The sequence below is a fragment of the Mesocricetus auratus genome, unplaced genomic scaffold, assembly GCF_017639785.1.
Source record: "Mesocricetus auratus isolate SY011 unplaced genomic scaffold, BCM_Maur_2.0 Super-Scaffold_2245, whole genome shotgun sequence".
Classification (NCBI taxonomy): Eukaryota; Metazoa; Chordata; class Mammalia; order Rodentia; family Cricetidae; genus Mesocricetus; species Mesocricetus auratus.
This window is the reverse complement of record NW_024429180.1, coordinates 41,873,116-41,889,792: the sequence shown is the minus strand read 5'-3', so window position 1 is coordinate 41,889,792 and position 16,677 is coordinate 41,873,116. Positions and strand designations below refer to the sequence as shown.

General features: G+C 41.7%; 1 protein-coding gene across 1 annotated transcript in view; it reads left to right on the top strand.

Moving 5' to 3' along the window:
- Positions 1 to 701: 701 nt before the first annotated feature.
- Positions 702 to 16,677, top strand: part of Sugt1 (SGT1 homolog, MIS12 kinetochore complex assembly cochaperone) — a 35,897-nt gene continuing 19,921 nt past the window's right edge. Inside the window, exons 1-8 of the mRNA XM_005070929.4 lie at positions 702 to 897; positions 982 to 1,039; positions 7,488 to 7,578; positions 9,024 to 9,093; positions 9,659 to 9,729; positions 12,826 to 12,879; positions 13,271 to 13,287; positions 16,094 to 16,125. Of these exons, the coding sequence (XP_005070986.1) occupies positions 860 to 897; positions 982 to 1,039; positions 7,488 to 7,578; positions 9,024 to 9,093; positions 9,659 to 9,729; positions 12,826 to 12,879; positions 13,271 to 13,287; positions 16,094 to 16,125 (431 nt within the window). The 5' untranslated portion in view covers positions 702 to 859. The remainder of the gene's footprint in view (positions 898 to 981; positions 1,040 to 7,487; positions 7,579 to 9,023; positions 9,094 to 9,658; positions 9,730 to 12,825; positions 12,880 to 13,270; positions 13,288 to 16,093; positions 16,126 to 16,677) is intronic.

Sequence of the window (16,677 nt, the reverse complement as noted above, 5' to 3'; positions counted from 1 at the left end):
AACTCCGGAAGGTGCTGCAGCGGACACTTTAATTCTGTTACTTGCTTGATCTGCTGAGCCACTCACTCCCACTCCTTCCTGTTGCCCGTTACCAAAGAACCTCCCAGTCTGATGTTTGGCTCTAAGCACACAAGGCATCACTAAGACAATTTAGGACAAGTTTCATTCACTCGGTGCCTTCGAACCAGGCTTTTCTTGGTTTGGAAGACCGAGTAGGAAGGAAGCTTGGGGTGTGGAGCGCTAGGATCTGGCAGCGCCTACGGAAAACCCCACGCTCGGTGTCGGTGGAGCGACTTCCGGCGAACCGACCTGTCGGAGCTCCCTGCTGACCGTCGTACGAACTGACGCGCCGTACCCGGCTCGGCGGCCGGAAAAGACCTGGCAGCGACCAATGACGTCACGCACAGCTTGGCCGCCCGCGGTAGCCATGTTGGGAACCCCAGAAAACGCTGCTTAACGTGGCGCACCTGAACGGACCCGCGAACTCCCCCGACGGGTCCCGGGGCCTTGCAGCGCGGCTGGGAGACCATACTGGAATTTCTGCAAGCCGTGCGGGAGGCCCGACCGCCATACGGCGGGGCGCCGGCGCCATGACCACGCCTCCGGGGGCGGGACCTGGCGCGCGTCACCCGTGGGGGCGGGGCCGGGGAGCGTGTCCTCCTCTTTCCCAGCGGGCCCCGCGCCCACCTGCCCGCCCTTCGCTTCCTTTTCCGCGGCCGCATGCTGCGCCCCTGCTGATTGGCTACCGAGGACGGAAGCTCTGTTGGTGTGTCTTCAGAAGTTTCCCCCCGCTGGGCCGCGGCCGAGGTGGTAACCAAGGTAGAAAACGCTCGGGCCGAAGCTTTAGTGGCTCCTAGGGATGGCGGCCGCTGCAGCAGGATCTGCAACATCCGAGCGGTGCGTGTTCTTCCCCTTCGCGGTTTGTCTTACTATTCTTTTCTTGGTTAGTGAGCCCTGCTGAAGTCGTTGTTTTCCTGGCAGGTTTTCCCAGAGCTTCTCAGATGCTCTGATCGACGAGGACCCCCAGGCGGCGTTAGAGGTGAGTGAGCTCATTTCTGCTCCATTCGCACTGCGACTTTTGGGTTTCTACAGACTCCGCGTCTTCCCAGCATTACCTTCGTGGGACTAAAGCTACGACTTTCAGTGTGTCTCAGTCCCAATGTTAAGATCGTGAGATCCATTTCTTTGTCCCCTAGCGACCCTTTTGCCATAGATCTTGCCTTTCTACTCCCCAGACTCAGGCACATCCCTCCGATGGACACATAGTTGCCACCTGTGGTTGGCCTGAAACGATTTCTTTTATTGGCGTTTATGATCAAGGAAAAGGCGAAGATAGGGCTTAATGTAACAGTTATGGTTGCCCCTGTATGCCAGGTACTGTTACGAGTACTTAATTGACTGAACATTTACTTTACAGGTGATTGTCCTTGTTCTTCTTAACAGTTTAAAAAAGAAACGCGTTTATATATACCTATGCCGGCCTCAAACTTTGGATCCCGTGATTTCTTGAGATGCACCACTATGCCCTTTTTTAATTTTTAAAGATTTTTTTGTTATGTATACAGTGTGCTGCCTGCATGTATGCCTGCAGGTCAGAAGAGAGCACCATACCTCATTACAGATGGTTCCGAGCCAACACATGGTTGCTGGGAAGTGAACTCAGGACCTTTGGAAGAACAGTCAGTGCTCTGAACTGATGAGCCATCTCTCCAGCCCATGCCCTGCCTAAATTTTTGTAATGTTGTATGAATTGCTTTTGGGCCTTTTCAGGTGAATTCTAGAACAAACTTGTCTTTGTTGCTTAGGAGCAGTGGTCAGACTGGGAGAGAGTTGTTAGCACATATCAAGTATGGTGGCACAGGCCCTGTAATCCCAGTACCCGGGAAGAATTCAAGGTCATCCTCAGCGACGTAGTGAGTTGAGAGGCTGAGTTGGATGTGTGAAACCCTGCTTGACCTTCAGAGCTCAAGAATCTCGCTGGAAAAAGGGAACATTTTTACATCCTGAGCCTTAGGGAAACCACTTTTCCAGAGGCTAGCAGACTAGTAGAGCTACATTGTTGCTTGAATGTTTCAAACTTGGTTTTGTTTTGTTAGGTTCATCGAGAGATCACCAGGCCAAGCAGATAATTAGGTTCCATAACAAGGGAGTGGCAAGCTCGGTAGTGGTGGTGCATGCCTTTAAAAAATCCCAGCTTTTGGGAAGGAGAGACTGGAAAGAGAGATCTCTGAGTTCAAGGCCAGCCTGTTGTTCTTTTGTAAAGTTTAAAAATTAGAAATTAGAAAAGACATGGGATGGAGCACAAGCCATAGAGTACATTAACCATAGTTTATTACAGGGGAGAAGGAATTTTGTGTATCTTGATTACTGCTCAGTGTAACACTTGGTACTCATCATGGGCAAGCTCTCCTGCATGATTCTTGCAACATTTGCTGATGGCATTAGTTACATTTTACTCGGTAGGGAGTTGAAATAAACGAGTGAAAAGGTTAGCTTGCTCAGAGCAAAAGGCTTGGAAGCACCAGGTATCTGGTTTCAAGGGATTGAGGTCATCTGCTGGAAGGTGGGCAGACTGGGGACATATGATACACTAGCTAGTAGTAGGAAATAGTTTTGTTGAGCAGAGCTGAGATTGATAAACGTGAAAGGGCAATCAGTTCTGCTGTTTTTCCCTGCAGCAGTGCTCAATGCTTTGAAACTAATTGATGCTGAGAACTTAGCCAGGTGACTTAGCCAGGAGACACATCCAGAAGTTCTTTGAACATTCAGTAGCATTTTTAAAGGACTTAAAATTTTAAGTATTTAAAAATTTCCTAAGAGTTAGTCTTAATTAAAAAAATTATTGGGGGGGGGGGGGAACCTTGCTGGGGTTTAAACCCAAGTCCTCTTGCATGCTGAGTGCATTGTCTACCACAATGCTCCTCCTACAGCTCCAGTTTCAAAGTCTTACTTGTTTATTGGGGCAGGGTTTCACATACTTCAGGCTAGCCTCAACTCATATGTAGCTGAGGAGTACCTTGAACTTGTGACTCTCATGCATCCCGGAATTACAGGCCTGTGTCACCATACCCCGTTTTAGGTTGTGTTGGGGATCAAACCCAGGGTTTCATGTATGCTAGGCAAGCAGTCTACCAACTGAGCTACATCCTCAACCCAGCCAAAGTATTAATTTTAATGCTTTACACCCCCCCCCCCCCATTATTGTTCTGGTTAGTGGGAGACTTCTCACTGTAGTTTTTGCTTGCTTGTTTCTTTTTCTTTGTGGTAATGGGATTGATGCTATTCAAGTGCTCTACCGCTGAGCCCACCTAACTCAGCTTTCTGCAAGTGTATTTATGGACATGTTTTCAATATTTTTGCTTAGGTCTGCACTAATTAACAGCCTTTTGCTGCTGTGATTCAAGTGTTAGCGTTGAAGACGTTGCCTTTTCAGGTGCTTCCATTTACTGCGATGTTTCTCTAATTCAAAGACAGTGGTGCACTAAAAGCATACCATAAGATTGATGTAGTTAAGACCACAAGTCATTACCTTCACTTGATTTGTTTCAGGCTTCATTCTAATTTGTTTATTCAAAAAATCACTATCCATTTGTAGATTTGTCATTCTTTTAAACTGGTTTTAGTTTACTTATTTGTATGCTTCTTTTGGAAACGTCATTTTAGTAACAGCCTTACCAAGTTCGTTGCGGGGTTTTTTGTTTTGTTTTTTTATGAAACTGAACTGTTACCACCAAAACTTACTTTTTCTTAACAACTGATTAGTGGGTTTAAAGGTCATTTACAAAGGTGATTTAAATACTGAAGCTTTTACTTGACTTTTTTAGAGGACTATATAAATTCTGTGGCTCATGCTTGTAATCTCTGAATTCAGGAGGGCTGAAGGAGGGGCTGCATAACTGTTACTACATAGTTATGTAGTAGCAACTTCTCTTAAGGGTGTGTGTGTTTTGTTTTTTTTGTTTGTTTCCCTGAGTCAAGGTTTCTCTGAGTAACAGCCCTGGTTGTCCTAGAAATCTTGTAGACTGGGTTGACCTTAAGGTTGCTCCTGCCTCCAGAGTGCTGGGATTAAAGACTTGTGCCACCATACCTGGGGGTGTGTTTTTAAATTTTAGTTTAATACAGAGAAAGCCAGGTTGACCCTGAACTCATTATGCAGTTAAGGATGATTTTGAACTAAAGATCCTCCTGCCTCTCCTTTTCTAGTGTTGGGATTATAGTGTTACAATCATATACTACCCTGCCTGTTTTCATGTAATGTTGGGCATTGAAAAAGGCTTTTGTCCTAGAGACTCACAAATGGACGATGTGCCGAGAGAGAGAGAGAGAGAGAGAGAGAGAGAGAGAGAGAGAGAGAGAGAGAGAGACAGAGACAGAGACAGAGAGAGAGAGAGAGACAGAGACAGACAGGAGAGACAGGAGAGACGAGCACTCAGTCCTAACTAGGTATCTGTATCCATCTCCTTTCTGACAGGCTCAGGCTAAAGGGAGAAGGATGCTGAGAGATAGGCCAGAGGAAATGGTGCCTTCCAGACACAACAGGACAGATGCATATAAAAACTCAGACTGAAGCAGCATGTACAAGACCTACACCACAGGTTCAAGTCAGACGGGGTCCTAGCACTGAGAAAGGGAAATGGACATGGTGCCCCACCCCTAAAACTAAGAAACTGCCATTGATACCTGATTGCAAAGGGAAAATCAGTTTTCTTCTATGTTTAAACTACATACACTCTAGGACAAGCCCCAAGCCCAGGAGTAATCAGTCAGTTAACATAAAGTAAACTTTGTATGCTTTTAGTTTGTTTTTTAGAGAATGTGAAGTTGGATAGATAGGGAGATAGAAGGGTCTGGGAGGAATATGATTAAAATATTGGGAAATTTTTTTAAAGAAAAGATTTATTATGTAAACAGTGTTTTGCTGACATTGTAGAAGAGGGCACCAGATCTTATAGATGGTTGTGAGCCACCATGTGGTTTCTGGGGATTGAACTCAGGACCTCTGGAAGAGCAGCCAGTGCTCTTAACCTCTGAGCCATCTCTCTAGCCTTGAAAAAAATTTTCGTAGAGGAGACAACAAAAAGAGAGAGGTTTATGAAGCACTCTGCCTGTCGAGCCACATTTATAGAAAAAAAAGACTATCTTGGAATTCTATATATAGACCAGGCTGGTCTCAGGGATCCCTACCTCTGCCTCTTTACTGGGATTAAAGGCTTGTGCCACTATGCTTGGCCCTTTTTCTATTTTCAAAATTGTTTTTAAAATTAGGTACAAGATTTACTTAGCCTAGGGACTTCAAAACACTGAAAAACATCAGTGCAGGCGAGATGGCGAGAGAAGCGTGGAGTAATGAACTGGGAGGGGGTCTGTTTTGTGTACATTTTAATCCGGCCTTGACAGACCTGATTTGAATCTGGCCTCTGGTATAGTTTTGTCACTAAGGAAGGAAGAGGGTGAGTTGTGTCCCTCTGGAAAGAGAACACTAGTCCTAGTCCGGCCTTCCAATGCTGTGACAGTTCTTCATGTTGTGGTGACCCCCAACCATGCAACTATTTTTGCTGCTTGCTAACTTCGTTGGATCCAGCTGACTTGTCCAGTCTGTACCTGAGAGGGGGAGTGTGGATTGAGGAAAGAAATAGAGATAGAGTTGGGAGGGCATCCAGTGATTACTGGGATCTGCCTTATGTCTTTTGCTCTAAGTTCTTATATTCCCCAACCAAAAGGGGGAAGCACAAAAGATTTACCAATGATACAAGGAACAAGCAGACGTAATTACTTCCTTAATTCACAAAACATTTAGTAACTACACCTTAGATCAAACATATTATCTGCCCTTGAGGATTAAGACATCTAGTAATCACACCTTAGATCAAGTATTCTGTTATCTTGGCAAGACATCCATACCTTAGGCCAAACATCTTGGACCTTTAAGATTTAGGCCTTTAACCTTGAAAGAGTAAGGATAGATTTGAACTCTTTAAGTCAGGATGAAACTGAGCCACTTCTGTGGGCCCCAGCATACTTCATAACTGTAATTGTGCTACTGTTAAGAATCGTAAATATCTGTGTATTCTGATGGTCTTAGGTGGGTGTAACCCATGGGTTGAGAATAGCTGTTCCAGTCAGATGAAGTAATACATTTGAGGGAGGGACTGACTACTATCAATTACTGTAGTTGGACATGAGCTGGGGAGCGAGTAGTAAGGTGTTGGAGTGTAAGGATGTATGTAGGGAGTCCTCCCAAGAAGAGCCTTGTGGAGGGACCTATACTTTTGCTTGGTGACAGTTGGAAAGCTTTGTGCAGAGACACATTAAAGGGTCTGATGTTACTGGTTGAAGTAGATACTTTTAGTGCTTTTGAAGTCGTTGATTAGAGGTATATTTTGGTGGGGTTTTTTTGTTTAATTTTTTTTTTTTCAGACAAAATCTCATGTAAACCAAGCTGGTCTGGAACTTGCTGTGTAGGTGACAAGGACCCTGAACTCCCAATTCTCCTGCCTCCACCTTGCCAGTGGTGGAATAACAGGCGTATGCCACTATATCCAGTTTTGTAGATGCCAAGGGTTGAATCCCAAGACTTGAGCAAGCACTCAACCAATCAAGCTATCACCCATCCTGGTTTTAGGTCTATTTTAATTTTCTTGTATACATTGGTTTTGGAAATCAGTAGAATAAAAACAAAGTCAGTGGTAAGTGGCTATTTAAATACATATTTTATAAAAACTAGTGTGGGGGTGCACACAGTCATTTTTTCTGCACTTACCATTGGCCTTATTGACATGTGATATTTTCTTGCATTGTTAATGGTCCAACTACTGTGACTACCCAGGGCAGTGAATGATTTCATCTCTCTAATGCTAACTCTTAATCAGTTATCTGTGGTATTTTATCTGGGCTTTGACAGAATGTTGTAACCTATTTTGGTTTTCTGGAATTGATAAGGAAGGCCAGTCCGCTGTTAACCTTCATGAACTCTAGATTTAACTATTTTGTTTTCCCAGCTTTTTGAGACAGGGTTTCTCTGTAGCTTTGGAACTTGTCCTGGAACTTGCCCTGTAGACCAGGCTGGTTTCAAACTCTATCTCTGCCTTCCAAGTGCTGGGATTAAAGGCTTGCACCACCACTGCCTGGCTAGATTTAACTTTAAGGTGTTTTTGTTTTGTTTTGAATTTTCTGTTTCCATTTGTTTTGTTTCAAGTTGGATAGCACCTTAAATTCTACATGGTATTTGGGCCTTCTCTAAATGAGGAATTCTGAGCAGGTCTGTGCATATTAACAGCTTTTCTTGGAATAAATGAGATGATATAATTACCATTTATTATGCTCTTAAAGAGGGAGATAGTGATCCTTTTTATAGTGACAAGCTCTAAGTTTGTTCCCTTTTTTTTCCTCCAATAGTTTGTGTTCACAGGTTGACTTTAAGTTATGTTTTAATTAGAATGATGGTGTTAAACATTATTTACTGACCTTCTACATGTTTGTATCCGTAGGAGTTGACTAAGGCTTTGGAACAGAATCCAGATGATGCACAGTATTACTGTCAGAGAGCATATTGTCACATTCTTCTTGGGAAACACCATGGTAATGTTTCTTACAAACTATTTTGTAGTTTACTTATAAATTTTGCCCAAGTTAGGATGTTGAAATGGAGTCTCTGTGGGTGTGTTCGAGTGTGCCTGCGCCTCTGGAAGCCAGAGGATAACCTTGGGTGCACTCAGGTATGCTTTCTCTCTCTTTTAATACAGGATGTCTCATTGGCCTGGAGCTCACCAGTTAGGTCAGACTGCTGTCCAGTGAGCAGCCAGGGATTGTCAGTGACCACACCTGGAGTTCTTACATGGGGTGCTGGGGTTGAATGTAGGTCTTTGTGTTCACGAATGGAGGCTTTCCTTGGCTGAGCCATCTCTCCAGTACAATCTTTGAGGATTTTTAACATGGCTTTGAATGAAAGAAACCTGCTAGTAACATTGATTTAACAGTTACGCATGTCACCAGGCATTGGTGGCACATGCCTTTTAATCCCAGCACTCGGGAGGCAAGGCAGGCGGCTCTCTGTGAGTTCCAGACCAGCCTGGTCTACAAGAACTAGTTCCAGGACAGCCTCCCAAGCCACAGAGAAACCCTGTTTCCAAAAACCAAACCAAAACAAACATAAAAAAACCAGTTACAGATGTCTTTCCTTCAGTGGGCAGAGAATTTATGGAGATGTCTGTGTATTCACTGATGAATAGTACTTCATGTATACTATTCAAATCATATTCCCCTTGTTAGCAATGTTTAATAAAAAATGAATGCATTTCTGAGTTATGTGACTAAAAAAATTGAGTGTGTGTGTTGGGGGGCAGAATTGAGTGCCTTGAGTTTCACAAATATTGTTAATGAGAAAAAGAGATGAGCTTTGGGACACAGCTTCATTTACTGATGACAGATGAACTTTAAGGAAGAAAGGTAAAGGGGGCTGGAAAGAGCCTCAGCAGTTAAAAGAATGGGTACTGCTCTTTACAGAGGGCCTAAGTTCTGGTCTCAGCACTCAGGTCAGGCTGCTAGTAACTGCAGCTCTAGTGGGTGTGATGGCCTCTTTTAGCCTCCCTGGGACCTCTCTGCACAGACAGACAGGCACACACAGAGTTTAATAACAGGCCAAATATTAGACCACAAAGAAGATATGAAAGTAATGCTTACATTTTATCTTAGATTAGTTTCTCCTCAATTAAAATAATTTGGTCTTTTACCAATTTAAGAGGTCAAAAGTAAAATGCTGACATATTTGTTTTACATTATTTATTTTATGTGTCTGTGTGTGTCAGCTTGTATATGTCATAGCACACACACGGAGGACAGAAAGAGGACAGCTGGAGTCCATTCTTATTCTGCCATGTGAGTTCTGGACATTCAATTTAGGTTGTCAGTTTGACGACAAATACCAATACTGCTGAACCGTTGTGCTGGCCCTGATTCAAATTCATGTGCAGTGTATGTTAGATCTGTAAATATCTGACTAAACAGCCTTCCCTTTTTATGTATAGATGGTATTGCTGATGTAAAGAAGTCTCTTGAACTCAATCCAAATAATCCTACTGCTATCCTGAGGAAAGGGTATGTAATACACTCACGGGTTTGGACTAGAGCCAACAGATGTTGATTTGTTGAGGAAATTTGTTTTAAGCTATATGTTGTAACCTTGGAGTACTAATTTATGTTAGTATGTTAACTGAAGTATGAGGTAATGTATGACTCTGAAGTAGTGATAACTGAAGTGACTGCAAAGTGTGGCTGAAACTTATGGATGTTCTCTGTCTACAAAGCTAGGTAGCCGCATGTGATAATAAAAAGAACTTGGTGTGCTTTGTGTGTATTTAATAAGCACTGCTTATTTTCAGAGATAAGCACGACTTAGTTAACTGAGCAAGTAATTCTTTTGAATAATTGTTTTGAAATGGATATGTTTGTGTAATTAAAATCAGATTCATCTGAACTGAGTATTAAAACTTGAGTTTTAATGACCATTATACTAGATGTTACAGTAGCTATTTGGCTTATTAGCTTGTACTTGAAATTCCCTTTTAGCATATGAAAGTTAAATGTGTCTTTATTTCGAAAGAAGGTTGTTTTCCATGATTTCATGTGTGTGTATTAATTTGTCTTTAATGTTCTCATACAGGATGTGTGAATACCATGAAAAAGACTACGCTTCTGCTTTAGACACTTTTGCAGAAGGACAGAAATTAGATAGTAAGTATTAGAAGTACATTTCATAAATGACTATCCTTTCTGGATCTTAAATACCATAGCTGAATTTTCTTAAGATCTTACTGTCCTTTTAGCATTATTTCATGTTGATTTTAGAATTTGAATTCACTTAAATTTTGGTTAAATTGACCTTTCTTTAGCATTTTAAACACATAAACTTTGCCATTAGCAACTAAAATTAGGGTCTGGCAAGTGAGTTAACTGTTAAAGTATTTAATGTACAATCAAGCAGACTGGAGTCTGGGTCCCTAGAACCCTTGTAAGTCCCTGGTTGGGATGGTGGCTTGCTTGATTTCAGCCTGGGAATGCAGGAGCAGAGGGTTCCTGGAGAAAGTTGACTATCCAGACTAGCCAAATAGTGAGCTTTGGGATTGAGAGGATTTACCTCAAAGAATAGGAGGAGCAGTTGAGAAAGATCACTGACATCAGCTCAGACCTCCAAACATGCACATATATGTTCTGGTACAGGAAAGGAAAGGGGAAGGGAAGAAGCCAAAAACGATATGTAAACATTCAGTATGCTTTCCCTGCTAATTAATCTAGTTATATCCCCCGTCCTCCTTGCAAGTGCATGAATATTTGTTGATTGCATGTAGTGGCCAATGGTTAACCTCAGGTGGCATTCCTTAGGAATTGTCTTTGTCTTTTGAGATGGGGCCAGAGGTTTGCTCTATTAGGCTAGGCTGCCTGGCCAGCGAGCTCCAGGGCTGTGTTTGGAGTTCACAACTGCACCTGCCTTTTTACATGAGTGCTGGGGTCACACTGAGGCCCTTCTGAGTAATCTCTCCCAGATTCTGGCTATGTTTTCTTCTACTGGAAAAGTGAAAATTTAATTTGTTTTCTTGTTTAAAATATGTCAGTGTTGTTGGAGATGGCTCAGAGGGTTGCTTTTGCAGAAGATCCAGGTTTGATTCCCAGTATACATGTGGTGGGTCACAATTGCCTGTAACCCCATTTCCAGGGCATCCCACACCCTCTTCTGACCTTTGAGGTCACCAGACCCAAATAGGATGTACAGACATTCATGCAGGCAGAGAGCACTCACACCAAAAAGCAATGAAATAAAATAAAAAGTTTGAATGATCATTTTAAGTTACTTAGATTGCTAAAAGAGGAGGTTTTGCAGCAGTGTTTGTATGGAGAAGTAAAGGGTTAAGTCTGAGAAGCCTTGTGAGATACAAAAACAGGGAACTTCCTACTTAAGATGGTGTTGTGGGTCCTAGACTGACCTTGAACTCATTATGAAACTGAGGATGACCTTGACCTTGTGACCTTCCTGTCATTAGGAGCACTAGGACTGACGTACAGGGCTTCCTACAGACATACATAGTTATATTCTCAGACAAAACTAGTTTTGAGAGTATTATGCTTCTTCAAACTGTTGAGAAGTGTATCTGAACATAATAACCAGGATCTAGTTACATAGAGAATGTGAGTGCTGAAAAGCTACCAAAAGGTAGATTCTATAAGTAATCTTGTAGAAAAGCATAGGAAAGTTCATAATCGAAATTATATTATTTTTTTTCCCATGGTAGAGTGTTAGTGCAGTTCTTTAAAACAGAGGTTCTTAGCTGGAAACAGTTGTGCTTCGGGGGACTTTAGAGTGTCTGAGAGAGTGGGTAGTCATGACTGGTGGAAGGGGCCCCTGAAGATCTTGTGAGCAGCATCCTCTAGTGCACAGGACTGTTCCCATGAGAAGTATCTGGTGCAAACTGTCAGTACTGATGAATGGACAAGCCCTGCTCCTCAAGTGCTACATGTTTTAAAATGTTACTCTGTTGTGCTTTACCGTAGCTCTTCTGCTACATGATTTCTCAGAAGAAAGGAGTTTAGGCTCCAGTATGCAAATAGAAGCAATGGCTTAGGAAGGGAGATTTCTGTAAACAGTAGTCAATTTGTTCACCTTAGTTTGGGCACATGAATTCTATAGCAGCTCATTTAAGAAGTCAGAATTTGCTCTTTGCAAATGTAAAGAATCTAGTTTTTAAATTCTGTGATATATTCTTTGCTTTGTCCCTTCTTCCCTCTTGTATGGTAAGAGTGAGTAATTGGTTATTTAAGACCAGTGTTTGAATATAATAGTTCCTCAGAAGAATATAGTGCATGTGTGCCTAACATTTTGGTAAGGCATGAAGAGTTTAATTTTTTTTATAAATCAGGCAATTTAGAAATGTTGCATGATTGAGCAGTGACAGTGCATGTCTCTAATCCTAGTGCTTGGGAGGCAGAGAGAGGTGGATTTCTGTGAGTTCGAGGCCAGCTTTGTCTACAGAGCTAGTTCCAGGACAGCCAGGGCTACACAGAGAAACCCTGTCTTGAAAAACAGAAGTTGTTGTTTTTTTCTTTCCGATTCAGGGTGTCTCAGTGTAACAGCCCTGGCTGTCCTGGAACTCATCTGTAGACCGGCCTGGCCTCGAACTCGCAGAGATACCATGGCTTTGCCTTCCAGGTGCTAGGACTAAAGGCGTTCACCACCACCACCCGGCTGAAAGCTTTTGTTCTGATCACTTATAGTTAGCACCTTTTACTAGGCATAGTAACTAGATACTGTTCTAAGGCTTCGGAGGTAAGTAATTTATTGATTTCCTTCATATTGCTGCTCTGTAGCTCATTGTGTATGTTCAGTTTCTTGGATACCACGGAGATGTGACAGTTTCACAAAGTTTCAAGTACTGAAGATAGACAAATCACAGAGGAAATGGTAGATAGTTGGTAGCTGCAAGATAAAGTGAGCACTAATTTGGGAATCTGATTCAGGTCTCCTTTACCTAGGAGAGAGTCCCTTTAACATCAGCGTAGATGGAGGAAATGTAGATTATAAACATCTGGTGAGATTATGTTAAAACTGGGTTAACAATAGTTTTCTAGGATGAATAGCTCAATGGTAAACCCATAGTTATGTCAAGAGCTTTAACACTATGGTTGCTGTATTCTGTTTGGGCAGGCAACACCTATTTTATTGACTGCTTAATTCACAGTGCCTACATGACTTTAGGCAGTAGGTAGCCAGTAATATCTCTTGAATGAATATGTTACATTGTTCACATGAGGGATTTTACTGTCTTTTTTTTTTTCCAGGTGCAGATGCAAATTTTGCCATCTGGATTAAAAGGTGCCAGGAGGCTCAGAATAGTAAGTGTGTTGGATAGGTTTCTACAGTCTTTTGTTTTAAAATAAACATGTCAAGTTTTGGGGTTTGAACATTTTATTTTTAATCTTTCTTGGTTCTGGGAATCCATAACCTTGTACATGTGTATGCTGGGCAAGTGGTTGCTCTACCACTAAGTCACACCCAGCACCAATAATAATATACTGTTTCCATGTCAGAAGGAACGTATTCTGTTATTACCAGTAGAAAATACTCAAGGAATGCAAAGTAACTCCTGGATGCAAACCGTTTGCTTCATTATATATAAAGAATTAATTCACTTTCTTGACTGATGTGTTTGCTGTAGAAATCACGTCTATAGCTTTGCCTACTAATGTACTATTCTGAAAATGCTTTCTTTTTTATGTTTTATAGGATCAGAATCTGAAGTGGTAAGTCCACTCATCCCTCGTGTTTTACTTAGTCATATAAATGTAATGAATCCAATGTATTTAAGCCAAGACTTGAAATGAGCTCTTGTAAATATTAAACAATTCCATTTAAATAATAGTTATCTGAAATCATTTTGTTGAAATTAAAAACTACAAGTTTATAGTCAGTGTAAAGTACTGGTTTGTCTTAGTGAAGTTAATGTATAATCTAAGCTGATTTGGGTTTTAGTGTCATCAGGGTGGTCCTATCTTTTCCTTACCAGTATCTACAACTTAAATAGGTTAAATAGTTGTCATATACAGGACTTTTTTTTTAAACCGTAAGTTGAAGGTACATTGGGATTTGTCTGGTTCACTCTGAATATTTGTTAAGGACACGAGAATCTTAAATTACAGTGCCAAGGCTGTGGAACTGACTCAGTAGCTGAAAGCTCTTGCAGCTCCTCCCAGGACTCCGGTTCAGTCCCACTATCCCCGTCAAGTAGCTCACGACCACTGGAACTCTAGTTTCAGGGTATTTGATGCCCTCTGGCTTCCTAAGTGTGGTGAACAGACACTTATGCAGGCATACATACACAGAAATAAAAAATGAATAAATCTTTAAAAAATTAACGGTGTCAATGTAAGGAAAAGTAACAAATATTTGAACCTAATTTTTAAAAATTTCTTAAGAGTGTTTTATCTGTGTGTATGTCAGTGCACCACCTATGCATATGGTATGCATGGAGGTCAGAAGGGGGCATCAGATTCCTGGAACTTGAGTTGGCAGGTGGTTGTGAGCTGCCATGGGGTGCTGGGAATTGAACGTGGGTCCCCTGGAAGGGTCAGTGCTGAGCCATTTCTCCAAGCCACAATGGTCCACTTAATTTTTCATTAGTTTAGACTTTCATATAATGCAGTTAAATTATGACATGTTGTTTTAGTAGTAGTAGTTGTCACATACAAAGTCAGGAAAGGAAATCAGAGTTAAGAAATGTATATATAACTCATTTTATGGATAATCGCCTTTTTGAGAAGCTCATCTTTTAAGAAAGATTTCCATCTCAAGTTTCTGAAATTACATTGTGACATTGAGAAAACCACTTATTCTGAGAGATTTATTCATGTGTGAACAGTGGCTAACAGAACTGATCTGCCTCAAACAGATTTCCTGGGAGCATTAGGCAATGGCATGTGTATAGGTAATGTTTAGAAACTTCCAAAGCTGAAGCCCTGCTCAACCATTCCTGAACATCCGCGGTTGCCCTTAATCCTAGGTGACTGGGAGGTAAATGAAGAACTGATTGGAGAGGTCCTGACAGGTTGGCTTCCTAATTGACCTGCTGATAGTGTTTTGTTAGGGTTGGTCTATGTTTGTGTATGGGCCAGGCTCTTGCTGTGACTGTGACCCGAGAAAAGTGACTTCAGGGAAGAGACATTTATTTAGGCTCAGTGTTACTCACCTGGTTAGGGAATATCAATCAAAACACGACAGCTTATATCAGGGTGACCAGGAAGAAGGGACTTTCCTCCAGCCAGACCCTGCCTCCCCCTATGGTAACATCCACTACCTGTAACCTTTGGGATCTGAGGATTCTTTGTATCTAAACTCTTCAGCCTGTGAACAACAGAATGGTATTTGCATAATAAAATTTCCGTTTGTCCAGTGATGAAGGATACATAGCTTTAGTATGTATGTGCCTGAGTGTTTTTCCTAAATGTATGTGTGCCTGGTAACCTTGGATGCCAGAAGTGGGCATTGGATCTCCTGGAACTGGAGTTCCAGATGATTGTAGGCTGTCATTGGTGCTGCAAACCGAACCTGAGTTTTCTGGAGAGCAGCCAATAAATACTCTTTTAAGTGCTTCAGCCCGGATTTGGTCTACTTTTGTCCTGGTTCCAGGCTAAATCATAGTTGTTCTAGTCGGTGTTCATTCTTGCTTCCTGTGTGCTAACTGGAATTCCAAGTAGGCTTCACACCTCTGGATGGTTTTGCTTACTTCATTGGTTGATTCTGTTTTCATTTAGAGACAATTCAGAGGCCATAACTCCAGACATCTTCTTTACCTTTATATAGCCTTAACTAGTGAGCCTATAGTTTATCAGTGTATGAATTATGTAATTCTCATTTCCATGGCTTGGAATGGTGGCGCATCCTTATAATTACATTATTTAGGAGGCAGAGGTAGGAGGATCAGGAGTTGAGTCAGTCTAGACTATGAGTGATACTTGTATAAAATAAGGGTCAATTTATTTCCTCATGGCCAGGGTATGTTGTGGAGATGCCTTAAATAGATTAAAATGCTCTTCTGAAGCTAACCATGGAGGTGGCCCTTTACTGTTTAGAGCAACATTTGATATCGCAGTTAAGCCTGAGGTTATGCTCTCTTAAAAATGGTCTTTCTTGAGATGGAGTCTCATAGCCTGGGCTGCTCTTGAACTTGCTTTGTCTGAGGATGACCTTGACCTGCTTCTTCTCTTTACTCCCAAGTGCTGGGGTTACTGGTGTGTACTGCCACCACACCAAGCTAAAAATGGTTTTCCAAATGCCAATGTGATCAGGTTTAAGTTCTGTAACTTATGTAGCAGTCTTCACAGTCCTACCTGTGGAAAGTTGTGTTGTTTGTTGTGGCAGGGTCTCACCGTGTGAGGAAAACTGGCCTGGAACTCCTTCCAAGCAGTTCGGCAAGCAATAAGATTGAACACTACTATACTTTCTTCATATTAAAGAATCACAGGGTTAAGGGAATTAATAATACATGAATTTTTAATGTAGTTGCTAAACTAACGTGTAAAAATCTTTCTCTTTTCACCTTGCCAAAATCAGTCTGCATCTCAGAGAACTCAGTCAAAAATCAAGTAAGTGTTTCTTTTTTTACTAGTAATGTGCTTAAAGAGAAGAAAACTCTGGTTTCGCAGAAGGCAGAGCCATACCCTGTAATTTTAAGTGTTTTCTAATTTTAAAAATTGTGTTAATGTCTTTATGAAAAATTGCATTTAAAGCTGTCTGCTAGTTTAGTATGAACATTTAAATAAATTTAAATAGCTCTCCTCTCTAAACTTGCTTAGCTTGGTTCCATATTATGATGCCTTTCTGTGTATTAAGGAGAGCTCCTTCAGGTGAGTTGATCCTGTTAAACATGTAAAGAAGCAGTAGGCCATACAATGGAAATTTGCTGCTGCTGCTGGTGGCAGCAGTGACGACACGTGTGCATGCACATGTGCATACGATGTGCTGAGGATTGAATCAGCAAAGGCCTCATGCATGCATGCTAGGCATCCATGCAGGTGAGTGAGTTCACAATATAAGAGGCAGGACATATACAAGGCTCTAGTTCTGCCTCTTATATTTGGATCAGGTTTTTTTTTTTTTTAATTAATTTGGGGCAGGGTTGGTTTTGAGACCTTCTC